We start from the raw sequence: 27248 nt of genomic DNA, 5'->3' as shown, positions 1-27248 counted from the left end.
ATATAGAAAGCTTCACAGTGTAGGCAGGTCAGTTGGTAAATCACGTGGGTGCTTTCACACGTGGCTCTGCCTTTGATTGTGTACACCTTCCGGGTTACAGGACTGGAGTATGTGGTGGTGGGAGGGTGCACGGGACAGGTTTTACACCGGGGCGGTTACAAGGTAAGGAGCCAGAGGGTAGGGAAGGTGGTTTGGGGATTTCATAGGGATGAACAGAGGGGTTACGAAGGTTAGGTGGACGGCGGAAAGACACTCTTGGTGGAGTGGGGAGGATTTCGTGAAGGATGGATCTCATTTCAGGGCAGGATTTGAGGAAGTCGTATCCCTGCTGGAGAGCCACATTCAGAGTCTGATCCAGTCCCGGAAAGTATCCTGTCACAAGTGGGGCACTTTTGTGGTTCTTCTGTGGGAGGTTCTGGGTTTGAGAGGATGAGGAAGTGGCTCTGGCCTCTGACTATTTGCTTCTGTACCAGGTCGGGAGGGTAGTTGTGGGATGCGAAAGCTGTTTTCAGGTTTTTGGTGTAATGGTTCAGGGTTATAGGACTGGAGCAGGGAAGGGACCGTTTGATATGGAATGGGTGGCAGCTGTCATAATGGGGTACTGTATCTTGTTGGTGGGTTTGATGTGGACAGATGTGTGAAGCTGGCCGTTGGACAGATGGAGGTCAACGTCGAGGAAAGTGACATGGGATTTGGAGTAGGACCAGGTGAATCTGATGGAACCAAAGGAGTTGAGGTTGGAGAGGAAATTCTGGAGTTCTTCTTCACTGTGAGTCCAGATCATGAAAATGTCATCAATAAATCTGGAGTGTAGTGGTGAACCCATGTTTCATCGCAGGTGACGATCCAACTCAAAAATGCATCACCTTCTTCTGCAAACCTTGCTGTAAGTCTCTGATAGACCTCCAAATGTCTCAATTTCAGATTTTCGGTCAAACGTTTAGGAACACCTCCGGATCACACTTAATGGAACTGTAGGTTGTTTGTGATGATTGCTTGACAGCTCCCATAGCTGATTCCGATTTTTGTGCAATTTCTGATACTCTTGCCCATCAATCAATCTGTAACCACACGAATGTTTTTGTTTGCAATGCTGGGCCGAGGACGGAAATTGTGTTGCTGATTTTCTACAAGTTTTTGTCCTTTCTTGTACTTTTTATGCCAGACAGTCACAGGCATCCTTGATCATGTTTTATCACTGAACTGTGCAGTCAATCTTGGCAAATTTCCACTGCTATATTGCCTTCACGAGCAAGAAATTTGATAATTATGCGTTGCACAATGGAGGGGTGCACCTGTTGCTCAGACATCTTGAGAATTACTGACGAAATGGAAGGCAATATCTAACAGCATGCTCTCCTCACTGCTAACAGTCCTGCCTAAGCAGAGCCAAAGTGTGGGGCCAGCCCTACTAACAGCTGATGTTCAGGAACAAAAATCCTGTCTATATTTGATCCCACCTCGTACGAACAAGATACATTATCTATGAGAAAAGTTTGCTACATGCAGGTCATCTGCATAACTTCAATTTTTTGTTTTAATCTTAATGTAAGACAAAATGTGATAAACATAACCCAGCCACATACATACTATCTACTCACAGTTCATCTGCGGAGTGGAAGAAGTTGGCAAATAAGGACAATTTCAGTTTTTTGTTAAAACTTTCATTATCTGCTAGAACCTTTAATTCACAAGGTAGGTAGTAAAATATTGTTACGGCTGTATGCTTTGCTTCTTTTGTGAGAGAGTGAAGTTAAATTGTAGATGATAGAGGTTATGTTGTTCACAGCATTATATTTATTAATTGAGCATCATTATGCATAATGAACTGTATAAGACAGTAAATGTAAAAGACTCAGTGAGAAAATAATACCTCCTATTTTTTAAAATGTTTCATTTATAAGAAACTGAATGCCATATTTTTAGAATAACACCTACAACATACATGATTAATTTGTTATTTTTCAATATAATCACAATCTTTCTCCACAGTTTGTTTTCAGCTTGAAACAAGATCATGTACACCTGTGCAGTAAAAGTCATGGTCCTCCTTCCTCAGCCAAGGACTTAGCTATGATTTTACCAAAAAGGGGTGGGAGTCCAGTTCGTTAACAAAATTTATGTTTTTCATATATTCCAAAAATTTCCATAGACAACAAAACCATTTTGTTCAACAATTATCTTGCAGCTTTGGTCCAGTGAATATATAATATCGTTACCCAGCAGTGGTGTATGTCGGCAAAGCACTAAGAAGTAGTCACACTACAATCTCACTTGACCCTCCAAAGTCATTTTACACTCTGCTTCTTTCAGTCTTGATTTGAGCTGAGAAATTGATAAGGAGTGGACAAGCAGTAATTTCTTGAGACACCATGGTTATTACCAACAGGAATTTTGGAATAAATAGATCTCTGTTCAACAGAGAAACTAGAACAATCTTTGGTGTCAAAAATGCAAAAGACCTGGAATTATTCAACCATGCACTTCTCCAAATTTCCTCATATAGGTATACATCTGTCACTTCTCACAATGAAAGACAGATCATTTTCTACATGGAAGTATATCCAGGCAAACACATGAGCCTAAATGAGGAGAATTTGGATGATTATTTATCATACAGCTTTTACCACCAGGAGTTTCCAAAGAGATGCTCAGATCGCCTTCGATGCAGCTCTTTTCATTTAAGCACAGAGGCTGCATCTTCAAGGGAATTGGAATCTGCCAGGAAAGAAAGGTGTTTGGAAGGAATTGGCTGTGCCTTATAGTAAGGGACCAATGCCGGAATCTGCCTAATTTGAAAACGGGAAACCACAGAAAACTATGTTGAATGTTGCCAGGTTCAGGCCACATTGCCTTCAAAATCCAGGGACTGCTAGCTCAGTGGCTCAACACACAGAGCTACTCCCAGTCTGTGGGGAATTTGGAAAAACTGGTTGTTATACATTGCTTTAAAATGAAATAAACTGCATCACAAAAAAAGATTGAATTCTGACGTTGCCTTTTTCTCCTTTGATTGTGCATGTTTAGTCACTTGATAGTGTGTGACTGCATGCATTTTTTAAGATTGAATTGTGTATAGAAGTGCTTACTTCTCTTATTACAAGATCATAAATAGATTTTCGATGAAAGAGGAAGTGAGGGATGCTTGGTGCAGTTGCCTTGGACAAATTCAAGCAGCCTGTTGAAAACATATTTCAGAAACGAACAAACTACAGATGCTGTCAGCACATGCCCCTTTTGCTCTCTATAAATTCCTCCCCGTCCTTATGTATTAGGAAAGATTTTAATAATGGAGTACCACCCAGGCAACCAGATTGGCTGATATTTTGCCATCTGGACTACTTGTGATAGAATACTGAGCAATTTGTTTTAAAGAAATGCAACCCTTGCCACCTGAGCAATATTTTTGTTAATTAACACAATTTTTTAGTAAAACCAATAAATTCAAGTCTATTTTGCTGCACTGATTTTAATTTAATGTTATTTGTAATTGTTTTTACCACTCCCCTGCCTTCTGAAATATTGCAACCCCAAAATTCTAAGCCTCCAAATTATAAGTACAGTGCTAACATTAAAATGCTATAGGTAGGTAATTAGGCTATTACAATAGTGTGTATATATTTTTAGCTAATCATAATGCTAGTGGACAAATCAAAATTGGATTTCATCTTCTTTCTTGTTAAATACTTATCCATAATTAGAAAGCAGCACACAGCACAACAACAATAAACAGAGGCACTTGCATTAAATTCAACTGCAAGTAAGAACTGAACTGATTAACAAAACAACATCTGAGCTCAAGCAAGGCCAACAATTGGTGTTGGCTGAAATATGGATGAGCAACTGATGGTAGTGTTGTGGATGTATAGGTAGTTTAAATCAGTTGTTGTCCTTACTGAATATAAATAGTGCCTATCCCTTATATAGAGGGTCTATACAGGGGCGATGTTCTTGAGGACAATGTTATGGAAATGTAAGAGGAGGTAGATGAAGATGAAATGGGAGATATGATACTGCGTGAAGAGTTTGACAGAAAGTCAAAACAAGGCCCCGGGAGTAGACAACATTCCATTAGAACTACTGACAGCCTTGGGAGAGCCAGTCCTGACAAAACTCTGCCATCTGGTGAGCAAGATTTATGAGACAGGCGAAATACCCTCAGACATCAAGAAGAATATAATAATTCCAATCCCAAAGAAAGCTGGTGTTGACAGATGTGAAAATCACCGAACTATCAGTTTAATAAGTCACGGCTGCAAAATACTAACGCGAATTCTTTACAGACGAATGGAAAAACTGATAGAAGCCGACCTCGGGGAAGATCAGTTTGGATTCCGTAGAAATGTTGGAACACGTGAGGCAATAGTGACCCTACGACTTATGTTAGAAGAAAGATTAAGGAAAGGCAAACCTAAGTTTCTAGCATTTGTAGACTTAGAGAAAGCTTTTGACAATGTTGACTGGAATACTCTCTTTCAAATTCTGAAGGTGGCAGGGGTAAAATACAGGGAGCGAAAGGCTATTTAGAATTTGTACAGAAACCAGATGGCATTTATAAGAGTCGAGGGACATGAAAGGGAAGCAGCGGTTGGGAAGGCAGTAAGAGAGGGTTGTAGCCTCTCCCCGATGCTATTCAATCTATATATTGAGCAAGGAATGAAGGAAACAAAAGAAAAGTTCGGAGTAGGTATTAAAATCCATGGAGAAGAAATGAAAGCTTTCAGGTTCGCCGATGACATTGTAATTCTGCCAGAGACAGCAAAGAACTTGGAAGAGCAGTTGAACAGAATGGACAGTGTCTTGAAAGGAGGATATAAGATGAACATCAACAAAAGCAAAATGAGGATAATGGAATGTAGTCGGATTATGTCGGGTGATGCTGAGGGAGATTAGGAAATGAGACACTTAAATTAGTAAAGGAGTTTTGCTATTTGGGGAGCTAAATAACTGATGATGGTCGAAGTAGAGAGTATATAAAATGTAGACTGGCAATGGCAAGGAATGCTTTTCTGAAGAAGAAAAATTTGTTAACATCTAGCAGAGATTTAAATGTCAGGAAGTCGTTTCTGGAGTGTAGCCATGTATGGAAGTGAAATGTGGACAATAAATAGTTTAGACAAAAAGAAGATAGAAGCTTTCGAAATGTGGTGCTACAGAAGAATGCTGAAGATTAGATGGGTAGATCACATAACTAATGATGAGGTATTGAATACAATTGGGGAGAAGAGGAGCTTGTGGCACAACTTGACTAGAAGCAGGGATCTGTTGGTAGGACATGTTGTGAGACATTGAGGGATCACCAATTTAGTATTGGAGGGCAGCGTGGAGGGTAAAAATCGTAGAGGGAGACCAAGAGATGAATACACTAAGCAGATTCAGAAGGATGTAGGTTGCAGTAGGTACTGGGAGATGAAGAAGCTTGCACAGGATAGAGTAGCATGGAGAGGTGCATCAAACCAGTCTCAGAACTGAAGACCACAACAACAACAACATCCCTTTCTCATCATATGATTGAAAGTCAAAATATTTTTCAGTTTCAGTACATGGAAACTAAGTCATATGTAATTTCATTTAGGTGATTTATGGGAGAGAGGGGGGGAGGCAGCCCAGACCACCTGGACTACCCCCTTCGGCTACATCCTTGCATTGGCCACTGACATTCAGAATTTTTCAGGGTCTCTGCGTCGTGAAAGTGGTGCTCCCCATGAGCTGCTTTGAGTGGGCTGAATTGAAGTGCTGAAACAGACTGAATGCAATTGTTTTCACGCTTCTTTATTCTTATTGGTCAAATCCTGGAGTTACCTTGTTTTTCAATGATGCCTATCACATTGCCTTTACTGATGGATAATGTTGCCTTTACCAGTGGATACCCAGTGACACAATTTATCTGTCATTGTCTGGCAGCCATCATGTGAATAATTTGGTTGACACACTGGATATTGTGCAAAGTCACCACAGTCACAAACTGCACAGTCCGTATTGCACCTGCCAACTGTGTCTGACCATCAGATTCTCTACGGTGAAGGAGATATGCACTTACCACCTCCATATCCATTCATCAGCCATTCGAGACTGTGACCAGGCATTTCATTGTGTAAAAAATCCAACCACAGAACATTGTGTTATGCGTACATCAATGTTGGCCATTTTCTAAACTTATACTGTGCTGCCATGTGTTGATGTAGGATGCTGTTACTAGAGTAGCGTGTAGAAGGAAGTTCGCAGAAGTCCACCAAATTAATGATTACTACATTACCTACTTAATGAAGGAAAACATTCCAGCTGGTTATTGTATTGATAGACTACTGATCGTATGACTATTTTCATCTAACAGTTGCCTACATGAAGCTGAGGTGTGAGTCACCAGAGATATGATCCTTGCAGCACATTTCTGTGCTTTGTGTCTGTGTATGCAATTCCCTCAGAAAAATTATTCTACATGGCAATGAAAATAAATATGCAAAGTAAACTAATTTTAAGGTGAAGACCACAGAAAAACTGAGGGTTGCTGCAATGATTATTGGAGAGAAGAATACTGTGAATTACTGGGCAGATGTAACATTACATTGTTTTCCCACAGTAAACTTTGTACAATAAATCTCTTTAACGATTACTATAAAATATAGAGATTGTTCTAAGGTGCTTAATTATTTTAATTACTGCCATTTGTAGTCACATTATAGTAATCAGACATGATATTACTAAATGTTTTTGTAGAACTTTGCATTTGTTAGTTCTACAAAATGGTACTATCTGAGCAACCATCATCTTTGTGCATTAGAATTTATCATTTCAACAAAGTAGGAATGTGCATATATGAAATTTTTAAATAGCATATTTTAGTAAATGAAATAGCATTAATAACCTGTAATTTGCAGGACGTTTAATTGTTCCAAATAGTATTAGATAAAGAATATTAGCAATGAAAGGAATAAAAATAAATGTAAATATAAGATATCACAATAAATGATACAATTTATTGGTGTTATACGTTATAGACTGTGTATTATGTAATACGTTAATGATTGTGTATTGTGATGATTAGTAATGAGATGTATCATATATTACTATATGTGGGACTCAGTGTGTTACATTACAGTTGCTCAGTTATCAATATAGATTATGTAATTGAAGGTGGAGTGGGGGGAAAGGGAAGGGAAAGGACTAATGATCAGCTGCATCAGAACTTTCTGTGGAATCAGTGGGGACAAGTGAAAATGTATTCCAGACTGGGACTTGAACCTGAGACTTCCTACTTACCAGGCAGCTGCATTAACCACTGCCACACCCGGTCACAGTTTTTATCCTAAATGCGTGCACTATCTTGGTACTCTTCCCAGCAGCCCTACATTCCCACCTAGCACCACCTATCTGCAGTCTCCATCCATATCCTCTGCTCACTACTTCGAGATTCCTGCAGAAAATCAAACATAACTGTACATCCATACTGAAGCTTGTGGATTAATTGCCCACTGAGGTAAATCAAGTACACATCTGTAAGAACAGATGCTATGCATTCATACAATCAATGGTGGGATGCATGCTGGCAATTACTGGGAGAGACAGGAAAAAAGCAGATGGGTCAGGAACAGATAGGAGTGGAAGACATAAAGAGAATGAAGTGAGAATGGATGCGACATGTAGCCATGTGAATAGGTGACGGATGGGTTGAGAAAACACAGAGACGATGACCTAATGGAGAACATTTTATCCACTGAAACTTTCCTGGCAGATTAAAACTGTGTGCCGGGCCAAGACTCGAATTTGGGACTTTTGCCTTTGTGGGCAAGTGATTTTATCCATTCTTTATTTGCACAGGTACCTTAGCTAAGTAACTGACCTTTTTATCTGTGACTTTACATTCTTCTTTTCCTATGATTATGTATAATACCTCCGAAATAATTATTGACTTAGAAATTTTGGAGCAGTGGTTCTGCCCCACACCTTCTCATCGGGATGCATTTCCTTGTAAAGCAGAGACAATTTGTTGACTTTCACAGGTGCCAACTTGGGTACGAGACGAGTCTGTGGAGCTGCTGGCAGGCAGTGGCAGCGACTGGCCGGGTAGTGTCGCCGTCAGCGTCGTCAACGGCTGCGACGACCGCGGCGCCGGAGACGGAAACTCTGTGAGGCCCGCGGACAGCGACTTTGGTGAGCCACCTCAATAACCTGTTTGTCAGACCTGTGTATGAGAGCGGAGTTCAGAATTTTTTATGGGATGAAATGTTGCACAGAGGTAGTTGTTCTGAATGCTGTGGCACCTTGCAGCTTGCAGGTTTTCACACTCCTTCCCATCTAACGAGGGAACCTGCCAGGCTATACCTCTCCTGTTTCCATTATACTTACAGGATTCGTAGGCCAGTGCTCTGTCGACACTTTCCTAAAGTTCAAATAGCTTACGGGTTTGCTGCGAGGTGACGTCGTCGAGCACCACCGATATTTCGACAGGAGCACACCCTGCCATTCTCGAGGCACAACTGCGAGGAGGAAGCAATGTGCAAGGGAATTTAATACCTCAGTTCACAGAGGAGAAACAAGGAAGATACCACACACAGAACAAGTAACCGCAGAGTCAACACACAGCCAAAACTAACCAACTTCAGAAATATCGATAGTGACTATTAATCAACAGGTGAGGTAGCACTAATCCTGTCCCTCTGTTTTTTGAAGAAAGACAGAGCCAGATTCCAAACAGCATTTAAATAAAATCCAACATCTCTGTTTATAAGGTTACTTGATAGTTTGATTTCAACAGCTGCCTTAGTAACACTATCCCAATAGCTGGACGTGCAAGCCAGAATCTCCGTGTTGTTGTATTCCATTGGATGACAGGTGTCAAGGCAATGTTCTGCAATAGTGAATTTGCTCAGCTGTTGTAAGCATGTGTGATGTTTATGTTCAGTACACCGGAACCTATGGAATACAAGAACACAGAGATTCTGGCTTGCACGTCCAGCTATTGGGATAGTGTTATTAAGGAAGCTGTTGAAATCAAATTATCAAGCAACCTTGTAAACAGAGATGGTGGATTTTGTTTAAATGCTGCTTGGAATCCGGCTCTGTCTCTCATCAAAAAACAGAGGGACTAAATTAGTGCTACCTCGCCTGTTGATTAATAGTCACTATCGATATTTCTGATGTTGGTTAGCTTTGGTTGTATGTTGACTCCGCGGTTACTTGTCATGTGTGTGGTATCTTCCTTGCTTCTCCTCTGTGAAACCAGATATTAAATTCCCTTGCACATTGCTTCCTCCTTGCAGTTGTGCCTTGAGAATGGCATGGTGTGCTCATGTCAAAATATCAGCAGTGGTCGACAACATCACCCGGCAGCAAACCCGTAAGATATTTGAACATTCAATTTGCCGGGAAAAGTTAAGGTCTCACAGTTTCCTAAAGGATTACAAGGTGCTTCTCTGACTGACTTGAAAAAATCAACTCTGAACATTTCCAAGTCCAGTTAAGCTAAAAAAGTTGCGAAGTGTCAATAGAGACTTGCTTGTAGTGGAAGCGGTAAGGGAAAGGTCACTGGTTTGATTTTTGCTGCATGCAACCTTTTTTACTTTTTTAAATTGTATGTTATCAAATTCATATGTTATCTGAGAAACATTGAATCATAGTTTTCTAATAAAAATAAGATCTTTTTCTTTTGACCAGTGAATGGAAGTAAACTTGAACATTCATAATACATTAAAATTTGGTACAAAACCACAAAATGTCTTATTGTTAAATGAAAATCAGTACCACTTGGTGAATAGATTTTTTTATCTATCCATTTATATTACAATTTACTATGTGCTACACATAAAACAAACCCAGCCAAAACTTTTCATCAAAGACGTTACATTAAAAATAGCAATCACAATGTTAACAAAAGTAGTTCATTCATATTGTACAGTCTTCCAATGTTTTGTATCTGTTTCAATAATAATAAAAATAATAATGATTATCATCTCCAAGGATTAGATGTTTTTTGTTGTTCCACTATCTCCTTTAGAGACCTCTGTTGTTTCTCTTATATAGTATTACAGCTTAGCTATCCTTTTATTATACATTGGACATGTCTTTCCAGTCCAGTCTTCTATGTTTCTGCTATAGTTATAATGTATTCTACATTTATTCTTCTCATATATCAGCATTTCTTTTATGGTCCAATAATGAATATCCCACAATAAAATGGAGAAACTACATCTCTGGTGATTCAGTTTGTCATAACTGATCTGATGTTAGCATCAACCTTTGCTACTGAAGAAAGTGATGTTATTGTTGTTGTTGTAGTCTTCAGTCTTGAGACTGGTTTGATGCAGCTCTCCATGCTACCCCATCCTGTGCAAGTTTTTTCATCTCCCAGTACCTACTCCAACCTACATCCTTCTGAATTCATCTCTTTGTCTCCCTCTACGATTTTTACCCTCCACACTGCCCTCCAATACTAAATTGGTGATCCCTTGATGCCTCAGAACATGTCCTACCAACCGGTCCCTTCTTCTCGTCAAGTTGTACCACAAACTCCTCTTCTCCCCAATTCTATTCAATACCTCCTCATTAGTTATGTGATCTACCCATCTAATCTTCAGCATTCTTCTGTAGCACCACATTTTGAAAGCTTCTATTCTCTTCCTGTCCAAACTATTTATGTCCATGTTTCACTTCCATATATGGCTACACTCCATACAAATACTTTCAGAAACGACTTCCTGACACTTAAATCTATACTCGATGTTAACAAATTTCTCTTCTTCAGAAACGCTTTCCTTGCCATTGCCAGTCTACATTTTATATCCTCTCTACTTCAACCATCATCAGTTATTTTGCTCCCCAAATAGCAAAACTCCTTTACTACTTTAAGTGTCTCATTTCCTAATCTAATTCCCTCAGAATCACCCGACTTAATTCGACTACATTCCATTATCCTCGTTTTGCTTTTGTTGATGTTCATCTAAGAAAGTGATGGCAAAGGTATTATTCTGCAAATTTTAATTAATAGTTTGCCCTGCATACATCATGATTTAATATATGTTGCATGGTTCCTTAGAAATGTCTGAATCTGGCTGGTTTTAGCCCTGCATCATCTGACTCGACAGATTTAAAACTGCAGTGTAGATATTTAACCTCCCTTACTTGTTCAGTTATTTATCCATCTATATCAATTGTGGCTCTTATGTGTTCCAATCCCTGAAATGCCATCAATTTTGTGCGGAGATGCTTGTCTCCCACTGGGACACCTCCTCAGGGGCAGATTGGGTAGTGCTTACCAGGTATGCCAGATACCATGGAAGTAAAATACCCAGGTTGGACCAAAACTAGCACAGCAGGAGGAGAGATATGAATCTGTCTGTCTGTGACAGATCAAGTTTGAAATAAAATCAGCTGGTACGGAAGCTTGAAGGTGGTAGTCCACCCACCATACTTACCTGGACACCATTTGCACCAGGTCCAGGAGTCACTCAAATTGCAAAGAATTGTATGAAAATTTCACACTGAACTGATCATTTTGTGCCAACCCATTTTTCAGTAACCAACAGTAATAAGTAATAAGTTTTTAACATTTCTACTTAATTATTATCTACTCGTCGGTAAGGTAATCCTCAAAACTTCGAAGACAGATGAACTGACTTATCAAAAGTGCATGTCATCTGATGTTATCTAGAATCATAAGTAGAAGGTTAAAACAAAAGTTTTCTCCACATAACTGAAATATTTGTAGATTGCTTGGATCTTTATGAAGTGTGTGGTTTACAATGAAAGTGATCGGTTCCAGTTTTTAAACCTTTATTTTTCCATTCGTAACAGCTGATCAAATCCATCATGCCACATTGCAAAGAGGCCAAGTTGTACAGTATGTCTTTGTAAAACAACTGACTGGTTCACAAATCAAGAAACATACTTTTTCACAACTTTAAATCTTAACGAAATAATATTCAAGTAACTAACATAGGTTACACTTCGAGATATCGGCTCAAACTGCCTGTCCCAGCAGCCACGCTGCTTCCCTATTCATATGTTCTTAGTAATGGATGGTCACTTGGACCATTATTACTTAATAATGACAACATATTCTTAATCGTATTTACAATTAAAAGTTCCAAAGCTAAAATGTTCTGATTACACAGAATAATGTGTCTAAAATTACAGAATTGAATAATATGTGAAATTTATAATGTAAAAATGTTTTTGAATGTGAAAATTCCATCTAAATATGAGAACAATAATGAACTTCTCAAAATTAATTAATACACGCTACTTACACAATGACTCACATTCCTAACAATAATTGAAGCTAAGAGGGTAAAACGAAACAGGTTTTGATTGATAGAATTTGTAACAGATGCCTAGAATTTTATATATTTTTTACAAGACAAGTTTAATTAATTAAGTCATTAAGATTTAATGTTCTTTACATCTTTCATCCTAAATTTACATTTTACAATACTTGCTTTCATTTGCAAGTGGCAGAATAATCTTGAATGAGTAAACTACATTTGTAAAAGTCCAATTATTTGAATAATTACATTTGCTGATTAATAGTATATATTTTATTCCTACCATTTTCACTAATTCAAGTCTTTCCCATTACTACAATGAATGCCACAGTTTGTTAAAATACATCATCGTTTGTTTTATTTGGTAATAGTGTCTCCTAATTATTCTCCAATTTAGTGTCACTTTTATGAAATTCACGAATCACCACAATACCAATGATTTTAAAGTGAGGTATTGTACTACACGATGTCAGGGAATCAAAGTTTTCATTAAGTCTCTGTATATTAGGTATATTACAAGTTCAAATGTAATTTTAACTACAAAAATTTCCGAAATGATGGCTTACACAAAGCAATACAAAATATGCACAGCAATTTTTAATTAATATGGTTTGACTGTAAATACAATTTATACAAGCGTTTTGTATGGATACACGTTTGTGAATCTGATGTAAATGATATGCAGTTTATAAATACAGATGTAAGGAATAATTGTATGTGGAGTATATTAATGTATTGTGTTGTACACTAATATACTGAATCTTGCTGTTTAGTAAACAGGGAGAGTGCAGCATTGAGCAGTTTCATTACAAGAGAAACAGTAAAGAATGCTAGTTCACACTTAATTAAAGAATATGATTCTGAGCTAAGTAACATATTAAGCTATCTGTGTAACCAGTCATTTATCAGTGGAATATTCCCTGAATGGCTGAAATATGCTGAAGTTAAGCCACTGTTTAAGAAGGGAGATAAAGAAATAGCATCAAATTTCCGTCCAATTTCACTGTTGCCAGCATTCTCAAAAATTTTCGAAAAAGTAATGTACAGTCAGCTTTATAACCATCTTATCTCAAATAACATACTGTCAAAGTCACAGTTTGGATTTCTAAAAGGTTCTGATATTGAGAAGGCTATCTACACTTACAGTGAAAATGTGCTTAATTCATTAGACAAAACATTGCAGGCAACTGGTATATTTTGTGATCTGTCAAAGGCATTTGACTGTGTAAATCACAATACCGTTTAAGTAAATTAGAGTATTATAGTGTAACAGGAAATGCTGCAAAATGGTTCAAATCTTATATCTCTGGCAGGAAACAAAGGGTGTTATTAGGAAAGAGACATGTATCAAGTTATCAGGCATCATCCAACTGGGAACTAATTACATGTGGGGTCCCACAAGGTTCCATTTTAGGGCCCTTACTTTTTCTTGTGTATATCAATGACCTTTCATCAGTAACATTACCAGATGCCAAGTTCGTTTTGTTTGACGATGATACAAACATTGCAATAAATAGCAAATCAAGTGTAGTCTTAGAAAGATCAGCTAATAAAATATTTGTGGACATTAATCACTGGTTCCTAGCCAATTCTTTGTCACTAAACTTTGAAAAAACACAGTACATGCAGTTCAGAACTTGTAAGAGGTGTCCCACGATTATATCTCTAACATACGATGACAAGAAGATAGAAGAAGTGGACAGTGTTAAATTCTTGGGATTACAGCTTGATAATAAATTCAACTGGGAGGAGCACACCACAGAACTGCTGAAGCGTCTTAACAAATCTCTGTTTGCAATGCGAATTTTGTCAGACATAGGGGATATAAAAATGAAAAACCTGGCATACTATGCTTACTTTCATTCCATAATGTCATATGGGATTATTTTTTGGGGTAATTCATCAAGCCAAGCTAAAGTTTTCTGGGCACAAAAATGTGCAGTAAGAGTTAAATGTGGTGTGAACTCAAGAACATCCTGCAGAAGCCTGTTTAGGGAACTAGGGATACTAACTACTGCTTCTCAATGTGTTGTTGTTGTGGTCTTCAGTCCTGAGACTGGTTTGATGCAGCTCTCCATGCTACTCTATCCTGTGCAAGCTTCTTCATCTCCCAGTACCTACTGCAACCTACATCCTTCTGAATCTGCTTAGTGTACTGATCTCTTGGTCTCCCTCTACGATTTTTACCCTCCACGCTGCCCTCCAATGCTAAATTTGTGATTCCTCGATGCCTCAGAACATGTCCTACCAACCGATCCCTTCTTCTAGTCAAGTTGTGCCACAAACTTCTCTTCTCCCCAATCCTATACAATACCTCCTCATTAGTTACGTGATCTACCCACCTTATCTTCAGCATTCTTCTGTAGCACCACATTTCAAAAGCTTCTATTCTCTTCTTGTCCAAACTAGTTATCGTCCATGTCTCACTTCCATACATGGCTACACTCCATACAAATACTTTCAGAAACGACTTCCTGACACCTAAATCTATATTCGATGTAAACAAATTTCTCTTCTTGAGAAACGCTTTCCTTGCCATTGCCAGTCTACATTTTATATCCTCTCTACTTCGACCATCATCTGTTATTTTACTCCCTAAATAGCAAAACTCCTTTACTACTTTTAGTGTCTCATTTCCTAATCTAATTCCCTCAGCATCACCCGACTTAATTTGACTACATTCCATTATCCTCGTTTTGCTTTTGTTGATGTTCATCTTATATCCTCCTTTCAAGACACTGTCCATTCCGTTCAACTGCTCTTCCAAGTCCTTTGCTGTCTCTGACAGAATTACAATGTCATCGGCGAACCTCAAAGTTTTTACTTCTTCTCCATGAATTTTAATACCTACTCCGAATTTTTCTTTTGTTTCCTTTACTGCTTGCTCAATATACAGATTGAATAACATCGGGGAGAGGCTACAACCCTGTCTCACTCCTTTCCCAACCACTGCTTCCCTTTCATGCCCCTCGACTCTTATAACTGCCATCTGGTTTCTGTACAAATTGTAAATAGCCTTTCGCTCCCTGTATTTTACCCCTGCCACCTTCAGAATTTGAAAGAGAGTATTCCAGTCAACATTGTCAAAAACTTTCTCTAAGTCTACAAATGCTAGAAACGTAGGTTTGCCTTTTCTTAATCTTTCTTCCAAGATAAGTCGTAAGGTCAGTATTGCCTCACGTGTTCCAACATTTCTACGGAATCCAAACTGATCTTCCCCGAGGTCGGCTTCTACCAGTTTTTCCATTCGTCTGTAAAGAATTCGCGTTAGTATTTTGCAGCTGTGACTTATTAAACTGATAGTTCGGTAATTTTCACATCTGTCAACACCTGCTTTCTTTGGGATTGGAATTCTTATATTCTTCCTAAAGTCTGAGGGTATTTCGCCTGTCTCATACATCGTGCTCACCAGATGGTAGAGTTTTGTCATGACAGGCTCTCCCGAGGCCATCAGTAGTTCTAATGGAATGTTGTCTACTCCCGGGGCCTTGTTTTGACTCAGGTCTTTCAGTGCTCTGTCAAACTCTTCACGCAGTATCGTATCTCCCATTTCATCTTCATCTACATCCTCTTCCATTTCCATAATATTGTCCTCAAGTACATCGCTTCTCAATATATTTATTCCTTAATGAAATTTGTCATTAAAAATATACCTATCACTTTTTCAAACCAACAGCTCAATTCATGGAATCAATACTAGAAATAAGAATAATCTTCACAAGGATTTAAAGTCACTTAGTCTTGTACAAAAAGGTGTGCATTATTCAGGAACACACATTTTCAATAACTTGCCAGCAGCCATAAAAAGCTTAACAACCAATGAAATTCAGTTTAAGAGAAGCCTAAAGGATTTATTGGTGGCCAACTCCTTCTACTCCATTGATGAATTTCTCAGTAAAACCAACTGATTTGTGTATATATACATAAGTACAATATAACTTCTGCGCAATTTCAGTGCAGTAATGTGTTCTTTGTAAATGTGTGTGTGTGTGTGTGTGTGTGTGTGTGTGTGTGTGTAAGTACAATCTAACTTCTGCACCATTTCAGTGCAGTAATGTATTCATTGTAAATAAGTATTATAGTAGTTGTGTTACATGTTTATTACCTTATAAATAAATAAAAAACTTTTTATTTTAAATTCAGCGCATTAGTATTTGTAAAATGACTTTCATATAGTGTTCATTGAAAAATGACGATCATTCCACTTGGGACCTGTGGAATGGTACATTAGCTTATTTGTTTTAGTTGTAAATATTTGTCATGTGTTGTTGTTTTTCTGACATGTTCCACATCCTGGAGGACCTCCTCACTACGGATCAATTGGAATGAAAGTAAATCTAATCTAATCTAACTAGGTTGTTACGGTTCTCTTTCAGACGAGTTCTCGAGTCAGGGCAGTGATGAAAGAGACTACGAATGCGGCCTGGAGTCGGAAGACCCGGGCATCACCAACGGTGTCAGCAACGGGGGCATCGGAGGTGGCGGTGGCGGGGGAGCGGGCAAGTGCCGCGCCCTGTACGACTACGCTGCCAAACTCTACGACGAACTCAACCTGGCTCCGGGTACGTCAACATGGCATCATCATCAACAATAACAATAACATAATCATTGTCACCACCATCATTATCATTGTCATTAACATCACTGACACAGTTATCATTATCATGATGATGAAGATCATAGTCATGTTACTGCTTACCTGAGGCCATGGTATTAATATTAACTTGCAAACGATGGGAAACACTATGGACATTATTTAATTTTGTGTTGTATATGTGCTGTCTGAAACCTTTAATATCAAAAGTATATCAATAGTATACCAATAGAAGGTGATCTCAATCTGAGTAGTTACTAGAAAAGGAACTGATTCAAGTGACGACCTACTGTCTCAGCAGGGGATGTTACTCTCTTCTATTTTATTCGTACATATATCATCTAAGGTCAGTGCTTGGGCATCAGTTTTGTAATGCAGTATGATACAGTTTTCAAAAAAAAAATAAAAAAAAATTGTAGATTAGAAGATTTATGAGCACTGATATGTACAAACTCTACAAAATGAAGTGTTAACATACTGGTAGTCATCAACAGCTGAGTATATAATGTGAAAGTTACATAATCATAAAATCATTGGTTCAAATCTCACTAATTTTTTATTCAACCCTCGAACGAATGTGCTTGTGTATAAAGTGTGCCAATTGCAACTAACATTGTCTTGTACGATTCCATTGTTGTTTTACAGTTGTGAGTCCGTATATATTTTCCTTTATTATTGCTTCAGCTAACACTGATAAATTACATTGTCATATGTCCAATGGGGAAGCAGTAATGTAAATAGAATAGAACAGAAGTTTATTGTCTCGTAATATACAACTTCAAGCCATTGACTTAATGTACAAGAGACTCATCAAAACACAAAAATTGGTTTACAATTTTTCTTGTAATATCATTAATATAATATACTGTACTGGATATGTAATTAATATGCAACTAATAGTTTTTCTTAAAAAGTAACAAATTTTCAAAAACTAACAGTCCTAAGTGCATGTTCTCTCCTGCTCAAATTTTCAGGTTGTCCTTCATGAATTCTTCTACTGAATAGTAATATTTCTGCACTAGTTTCTCATATAAGGATTTTTTTAATGTTTCCGAATTTATACTGAGCAATTCTCTTCCTTTCACTTTGTTATGAATTTTCATACCCATATACTGTGCAGTTTCAACAAAAAGTTTCTAAAAGGTGGATGGAAAGCATAAAATTATTTTGATTTGTGGTTTTGTAAACATTCTGAAATTGATTTTCTTCAAATAAAGCAGGATTACTATGTACAAAGATAATGAGCACATACTTTATATACTTAGATTTCTTAAGAGTGGGTGACATTATTTTCTCCACTCAACATTGTGCATATTTGTAATGACGGTTTTCTGAAGTTTTAATATTCAGCAAATATTGTTTGAGTTACCCCAAAATACAATTCTGTACCTTATTACTGATTAAAAGTAGCTGTGATATGGTAACAATATGAGAAAAAAAATGTATGATCCGTGCAAGAAAATGATCCATGATCCGAGCTGGTAGGGGAATCCCATAATGAAGCAGTTGTCTAAAAGTTAATTAGCAATAAAAAAAAACCAGTTGACTGGGATCTGATGCAACTGCCCTGTTTAATGCTTTGACTGGGTCATTACTGTGGGATAATGTGTGTGCACCAACAGTGTGTGGTAATGAAAGTTTATTTTATTATTGTTCAATTAGACAGTGATTTAGCTCATGTAATGTTTATTGCATCATTGTTGAACAAAACTGAGATTAAACTGTGGTAGTGCTCACACAAGTCGACTTTGTTAACGTAAAGCTATTCTTATCATCGATATGTTGTAGAATCTTATAACATATTCTGAGTTCAAACATAATAAGGTACCTCGAACAGAATGACCTGCTTAATGCGAGCCAGCATGGATTTCGAAAACGTCAATCGAGAGAAACCCAGCTCGCACTTTTGTCACATGTGACTGGATTGAGGGCTTTATGGTAGGGAGAACGCAACATGTTATCTTAGATGAAAAGACGTTGTCAGATGTAGACGTATCTTCGTGTGTGTCCCAGGGGAGTGAGTTGGGACCCTTGCTGTTAATGTTGCATGTTAATGACCTTGCAGACAACATTAATAGTAAAATAAGGCTTTTTGCAGATGATGCAGTTATCTATAATGAAGTACTATCTGAGTGGAGCTGCATAAATGTCCAGTCAGATCTTGATAGGCAAAGATTCACAACTTCCTCTAAATGTTCAGTAATGTAAAATTTTGCACTTAACAAGATGAAAAAAAAACATAGTATCCTATGATTATAATATCAACAAGTCACCGTTGGAATCGACTGACTCTTGCAAATACCTGGGTGTAACATTTTGTAGGGATATGAAATGGAATGATAACAAAGGTTCAGTTATGGGTGAAGCAGGTGGTAGACACTGGTTTGCTGGTAGGATACTGGAGAAGTGCAATCAGTCTACAAAAGAGACTGCTTACAAATCACTCATGTGACTGGTTCTATAATACTGCTCAAGTGTGTTGGACCCATACAGAGAAGGGCAGCACGAATGGTCACAGGTGTGTTTAATCTGTGGGAGAGTGTCACAGAGTTAGTGAAGCAACTCAATTGTAAGACTCCTGAACTCAGGCATAAACTATCCCAAGAACATCTATTAACAGAGTTTCAAAGACCAGCTTCAAATAATTACTCTAGAAATGTACTACAACCCCCCAAAGTATCGCTCACATAGGGTTCGTGACAATAAGATTAGAATAATTACTGCAAGCACAAAGGCATTCAAACAATCATTATTCCTCCACTCCATATGTGAATGGAATGAGAAGAAACCCTAATAACTGGTACAATGGGAAATACCCTCGGCCATGTACCTTATGGTGGTTTGCAGAGTGTAGATGTAGATGAAGATGTAGACATGGGCTGTGTCTGCCACCACATTTCATTGTTGCAAATGGTGAGTGTCAGACATGGTTACCACAATGTACTGAAACCATGAAAACAAAAGACAGAAAAGAATTTTTTTATAATGAACTCTTAAATTAAATCAATCATCCCAGAGACTTTGTTTTCTAGTAATTAACGCCTCTGTAATCCTGATAAAATACATGAGCTAACTCTGGAACTAACTAAAGATGCACAGAGTGAATCAATAAAACTGCTCACCTCTCCAAATTGAGCTGAGAGGAAGATGGTAGCCATATCTAAGTTGTGCTCTCTCATGCAGAAACTGTTAACAGCAGTTGCCACTGAGTATGCAATAATGGCATATGCTAGTTTTACCTACTAATACATCTCCTACAGTGCACTGATATGGGGACATTCCTGTTATAGAAGTGAAATTCGGTAACTGAAAAGGAAGTGACCTGATTAAAGAGCAAAGTGAATCCTAAGAACCACTTTATCAGAAACATGATATTGACTGCAGTAAATTCGTAATTCTATTCAGTGTTGTGTTATGTTGAAAATGAGTATCACACCGTAGAGCATACACAGTCGCAGTGCTACTGATAATTGTGAATTGGTTTTATTCCTCTCATGACGTACATTTGCAATCCATTCGGTTTGCAAACAGGAGACATGTCAAAAATTTATAATACAGTTACAAAGATTTTTACACTAATAAATAATAGCACTACAATAAATAATAACATTATAAGGATATTTCTTGGAACATGTAACATATTGTATCCAGCTCATGTTTCCAGTTTGTCCTGGATGAATTCAGCCACTGAGTAATAACATTTCAATGTCAGTACCTCGTACAGCTTTCTTTCAAGTGGACCTAAACTCATCTGCATCAACTTGTTCCCTTTAAATTTATTGCAAATTTTCATTTCCAAATGGAACTTTGATACCTCATGAAAAAAGCTGGGGGAATTCCAGCAAAATATCATGTTCAAATTTTTTAATTTGTTGTTGGAGTGCCCAGTGTACACAGTAATGGCACTTCCCGAAACAAACAATGCTGATACCAGTGTTTGAGAATTTTGTTAAGGAAACAACAGTAAATTTTAATAGTCTTTCTGGAAGAATATTCTTTTTACCAGTTACATGTTTAATAATGGAACCTATTCTACTGTACATAGTCTGTGATTAGTAAAGAATCCTGAATCAAGTGAGAGATAGAAAGGAGATCAATTCAAGTATCTTAAGGAATCGTTGCCCCACTGGAGAATGTTACAGGAGCACTGAGAATTCTAACCTGGCAGCCACGCAAAGTAATACTGCGAATATCTGTAGCAGAACTAAGCTGAAAATTCGGAGGATCATTCAGCAGTGCATAATGTATAATAGGTATTCCTCAACTTCTCAATTCCGTAGGGATTGTGCAGATATAGCTGGATTAACAACATCTTACACATAGGCATAGAAGTAGCCACTATTGCCTCTTTGAACTTGTAGACCAGACAGGAAAAAATATTACTTTGTTGTGCAGTAAAATCTATCTTCTGTAGTAGCAGTAGTTTTATTCTGTTGTCGACCATTTTACAGAGATATTGGACATGCTGTGGTATAACAGTTTCAGAACAAAAAAACACAAAAAAAACAATTCATATACACAGGTACTGCATTACCGCCTACCACGCAAGGGGGCCCAGGTTCAATTCCCGGCAGGAGACTGGGTGTTGTGTGTCCATCATCATCATTTTCATCATCCTTGACTCGCAAGTCACTGAAGTGGCATCAACTAAAAAGGACTTGCAATACAGTAGCCGAACTCCCCCGAATGGGGCCTCCCAGCCAACAATGCCATACGATCATTTCCATTTTTTTTACCCATTTATAGAGCTAGTTGGCCCGTATAGTGGCAACAGTCTTGGCATTTGCCTGAAGTAATTTAGGAAAATCACAGAAAACTTGAATCATCATGGCCGGATGAATAATGGAATCTCCATCCTCCCAAATACAAGGCCAGTCTAAAACTTTGAACATAGCTGCTAAGGTTCAGTGACTGTGTCAGAATTATATTAGAAGAAATAAGCCGTCGGTCACAAATATTAAGTCAAAATTGACCAGGTTTCAACGCTGCTATGAGCGTCATCTTCAGAATTAAACTAACTGTTCTAAAACATATTAGGTATATAATACATTAATAAAATTAAAGTTTGTACTGACTGGGAAGAGATGCAGTACTTACAAGTCACATTTTAAAAAATCTAAGCCGGAAAGGCGACGGTCATAAATAATTGTAAATAAGATGGCGAGCCACTAAGGGCTGCTCGTACATGAGTGAACAAGGGTTGCAACCCTTGTAACTTTGTTAATGTATTACATTCCTAATATGTTTTAGAACAGTTAGTTTAAAACTGAAGACGACGCTCACAGTAGCGTCGAAACCTGGTCAATTTTGACTTAATATTTGTGACCGACGGCTTATTTGTTCTAATATAACAAGGCCAGTCTGTTTAAAACATTGTTACCTCATTCTGTTTACCCACAGCGTACAATACTGTTTTGCAAAGTAGTTATTCATAATGTACATGTTGGTGCTACAATGTTCTTTAACTTGTCAACAATAGTCACGGCATGCACTATACGTGCACTACCAGCTATCAACATCAACAGGACCATTTTGATGCCCGGGTTACATTCTTATATTGCAAATTCCTATTTGCTTGCCTGAAAAAATGAGTGAGATTCTGAGCTCAGAAAGAGAATAAGATGTTAGTATTGTCTGTTGCGGACCTTTGGTTTAAGGTTTTCCAGAAAATAAAAAAAAAAAAATAAACAAAAGCATGGTAGTGGGAAACAGTGTTGTGAAGTGACAGAAGTATTTTATTGTTAGTTGTGTTACATTTTTACCAAACCCCCACTCTTTGCTGTGTAACCCTTCACTGTGTAGAATGTATTGCTTTACTGGCACTTTTTAACATCCTTCAAATTATTTCCTGTATAAACATAAATCTAGAGAATCTAAAACCATTTTTATCTGTATCCGATTAACTTTTTCTACACCTTCTAAAATTTTTTTGTTCCCTTGAATATCTAGAATTTGAACTCCTTTGTGAATTAAATGTTCAAATAACTTACAGGAATGCTGCTAAGTGATGTCCCCAAGGAAAATGTTTAGAGCGGTGGGAAACCCTGTAGTAGACCATAAAAGCGATCCCCAATGTTATTTTTTATAGATTGTATCCCAGTTTTGACAAGAGATGTTTTCAGACTGTTTTTTTCCAATAACTATTAAAGTTAATATCTTATTGTACATGATAAAATATGTTTAACTCATTTTCCTATGAGAAGAAAAAGAAAAGAGAGGGAAAATTGGATGTTACTTGTGTGAACTTATTCAGTTGCGAGTAGAGTGTAGAACTTAGATAGAAAATTATTTTCATTGTTGCTTGCCATTTTTCCATGGTCTGGTAACATGTTTTCATTGCTGTTATGTGTTTGCAGGTGATGTGATACGCATCCACAGCAAGCAAGCAGACGGCTGGTGGCTGGGGGAGCTCAACGGAGTCGTCGGCATCTTCCCTGCCACCTACGTCGAGGAGATCGAGTAGCAGCACGTGTCGACCTTCCTTCTGCGCAGTCGGCATCCACAGCAGGTCACACTCAGTCGCCTCTGTCACCTGCCGCATGTGTCACGATGGCTGAAGTCTGTGACACACAAACAGTAATAGGGGACATTGTGCCCCATTTGACACCACTGTGGCTGTTTTTGGTGCCCTGTTTGACACAAGTGAAGAGTAAGAGCTTTTTGCCCCATTTGGCAACCATTGTAACTGAAGTGCCTTTTTTCCCATGTGAGAACCACTGTAAATAAAATGCCGTCTGCCCTGTTTGACACAATTGTTGAGGGATTACTTCTGTGCCTTGTTTAATGCTACACTTACACCAAGGGTAAGTGAGTTGATACTGTGTGCATCAAGACATCCTGCTACACAACACATGATGTCACCAGCACTTGAGTCAACATTACGTACTACCTCCAGTACATATTGTCTTCCACTTTGCATTTGTTTACATTCACTGCCTCGTATCACATCGTGAACTGCTGAGAGCTGCATTTAGCTTCTTAAAGGGAGTGACTGATGTGCTGTGTGATTGCGTATTTGGATCTGAGTTTCAATGTGTCGACAGAAAAAGGTCCAGTGCTCTGGATGAAGTATTCAAAATAGATACTGAGTGGAAACAGTGTTTAAGGAGGACAATGGAATGAAACTTGTAAGGAGCAACAGAGTTTGCACGATTCAAAGTCTGTGTAATTCTACAACAGCAATTCATTTCTCTTGTTATGTAACAAAACTTACTTATGTACCACACGATGCAGTGGTAACTCTAAATTTAAGGATTTGAAACAAGTTCACAATGTGAATCTTGGAAGATTTTGGCACCTGACATTTATTCGCAATATCAGAAACAATAATTGAATATTGCTGACTGTTGACATCTGTCATTAAAATATGCATTTTTGTGGGGTCAATAAAACTGCCACATTTCATGTTTTGCTTCTTGTTTTCAGCATCAGAAGGTTTAGTTCTTAATGGAAGATCGATGTGTTTATTGTGCTCATTAATAATGCAATTTCTCTGTTGTAAACTAGGATCTGGAATGCTTTGAATGAATTAAACATAACACAAATTTCAGAGCATTATTTTGCTTTCATTCTTCTCTTAAGTCTTTTGATCAGTTTAATGCAATGTCCTGTGCCCCTAAATACCAACACACTGTCTTCACCTCTCCGTCTTCAATAATATATCACATATTCCAGTCTTTGGAATCTTTTACAATTTTCCCCCTGTAATTCTCCATTGTTTCTGCACAATTATTCTTTCTGCTGCTGTATGTGCACACCCAAACTTTTCACTTCATCCGTGCATCCAGTTCTGACTTTCTGAAAAGGTTCAAAACCCATTCTTTTTACTTGTTTTGCACAGACCTATTTCTTTTCCTGTTTGGCATAATTTTTATTTCATATTTCAGTTGTTTACTTTGCAGCACTTGTTTTGATGTCACATTTTCTACAATTTTGGTATCGGGAAGTGATGTTCTGTGGGTAAACTCTTCTAACAGTATGTGTCTCAGTTGAGATTTTTAGAGCCTTTCATTTCCCACTAACTTCACAGTTGGGTCTGAGACGAATTTCATTATATGTTAAGAAGAGGTCCAAGTTATGCAATGTAGACAATTCAGAGTGAAAATAAATCATGAACAAACTCAATTGACAACTGAGTTACTAATGCATGAACTGTCAATCTAAGTGCTTGAAAGAAATATGGATACCCACGCATTTAATGCCGAACTTTCTACTTAGATACAAAAAGACCTCTAGAAAAATTGCTTACTTGCAATGCCTGTATGACATAATAATGTGAACCAGACCAAATACAGCATCCAAAAATACAAATTTCATAATTTAAAATGGCATCAAAATACCTTTAAATAATGTTAATTTACAAACAGGAATTCAATGAGGCTCAAGTTAATATTGGAATGACTGTATCTATAAGGCATTGCTGTTCATTGGGAAACATGACATGCTTGCTGTGGAAATACTATAGTCAGTGTGTGATGGGTTCATTTACATCCATGTAAATGTTGAGACACCATCGCACCTGAAATGTCTAATTTGCTGAACATTTAAGTCGCCATAAGACTGTAATGGCACAATTTGTGAGCCAGTATGGTCTTAAATCTCTGCCATGCCACTTTGCCACTTATATACAATTGTTGTACTCAAATTATCTTGGTCAAACAGGCTTATTAAAAACATTATTTTCGATATCTGAGAATGAAATGGAACGCTGGCTGAGTCTCATGTATTTCATTTATGCTATTTCTCAGAACACTCTGGTCTGCTAACACCAAACTTAATTCTGTGTAAAAACAACATAGTTATGCGTGTGTATCTACCGACCACGTTGGTTGTTAGAGAAGAAATTGTTTGGACATGGTGTACATTATGCTTATTGTTTCTGAATTGTTTCAGCATTTTTATGTATATCAGGCACATGGTTTATGAATTGTTTAACTAGGACATGTGGATACACAGAATACAGATTACTAATTGTATATCTGCAATTGCTGTAATGTTAAATACATGTTTGAAATTGTTGCTAAATGGGAATATAATTGCTAGATAGAAGTGTGAGGTTTATTTTCTGCCCCACTCTACAGCGTGTCCAGAATGGCCAGTTTTGTGTCTCTTGAAGAAAATAAAAAGGCCTCTGAATTTTTGGTCACTGAATCTAAGTAATCACTTAGGAGGTGATTCAAATAAGGATATTGTCATCCACGGTATGTCTTCCATTTGTGTCTATTTATCACTGGAATGTCAAATTACAAGTAAAAAGAAAGTAAAGCTAATTTGCATGGATTGTGAAATATTGACTTTGTTCAGCTATTTTAAGGCGGTATCACCTACAGAAAACATGTTTATTTTCAAGAATAAATAAAACAGGTGTGTGTGTGTGTGTGTGTGTGTGTGTGTGTGTGTGTGTGTGTGTGAATGAGAGAAAGGAGAAAGAAGATAATTATCAAACTGTTAAATAATTGTAATTTAATGCCTTGTAACATTAACTGAGTAAAACCAAAGCTAATTTGTATATAAAAGTGGGGAAAATGAGGCTGTTTCAAGAATCATTGATTAAATGTCATATTTTTCTGTCTGGCCTGAGTCCAAAATTCCATTTATGACTCCATTGCCACAAAGTTGCAAAAATGCCATGAACTGCTAATTTCATGTGTGTATGTTTTCTTTTCATGTACTATGTTTGGCTAGATCAGACTAAGCGTAATGTCAAGAAAAAAAAATCTAAACAATCAAAATTTTGCATACCTACTGTAAATCTTTCTAAGCAATAAGGAATGGCTATTGTTAATATAAACCTGTTTAAAATATTTTATGTAATATTCATTAACAACCTCAGTGATGCACAGAAATTTTATTTTCTTGTTTTGTATCTGAGTGTTGTACATGTCTGGATTGTGTAATGCATGTTTAATGTATGTGTATCTTGTAATGTGCTGATATCATCACAGAAGTGTATTTTATAGCCATATACCAAAAACATTATTTTTATGTACTCTAAAAGTTGTCATGTATAAAATAAACCATTGTACCATGCAACTGAGTTTTCTCACCTCCCATCCCCTCCCACCCCTTGTTAAAACATGAAACAGACACACAGATATATTTTATTTGTTTTGCTAACAAGCCATTTAAGACCATGGGAAGTTTATAAGCATTATGGTAAGGGCCAGTTTTAGTTTTTTTTGTATAAGCTAGGCAATTTTGATGCCTTTGGCACAATATATATATATATATATATATATATATATATATATATATAAAAAGAAAGATGATGAAACTTACCAAACAAAAGCGCTGGCAGGTCGATAGACGCACAAACAAACACAAACATACACACAAAATTCTAGCTTTCGCAACCAACGGTTGCCTCGTCAGGAAAGAGGGAAGGAGAGGGAAAG

The 27248-nt window shown here is 37.5% G+C and overlaps 1 protein-coding gene across 4 annotated transcripts in view; it reads left to right on the top strand.

The window, feature by feature from the left end:
* The window catches only part of LOC126108680 (nostrin), a 675422-nt gene extending 648536 nt beyond the window's left edge, over nt 1–26886 (top strand). For all 4 annotated transcript variants that reach the window (XM_049913991.1, XM_049913992.1, XM_049913993.1 and 1 more), the window contains 3 exons: nt 8001–8151; nt 16637–16822; nt 23211–26886. In XM_049913991.1, coding sequence (XP_049769948.1) covers nt 8001–8151; nt 16637–16822; nt 23211–23317 — 444 coding nt within the window. In that variant the 3' untranslated portion in view covers nt 23318–26886. The remainder of the gene's footprint in view (nt 1–8000; nt 8152–16636; nt 16823–23210) is intronic.
* The last annotated feature ends 362 nt before the right edge of the window (nt 26887–27248 follow it).

The sequence above is a fragment of the Schistocerca cancellata genome, chromosome 11 (genome assembly GCF_023864275.1).
Source record: "Schistocerca cancellata isolate TAMUIC-IGC-003103 chromosome 11, iqSchCanc2.1, whole genome shotgun sequence".
Lineage (NCBI taxonomy): Eukaryota > Metazoa > Arthropoda > Insecta > Orthoptera > Acrididae > Schistocerca > Schistocerca cancellata.
This window is presented reverse-complemented; position numbering and strand designations above follow the sequence as displayed.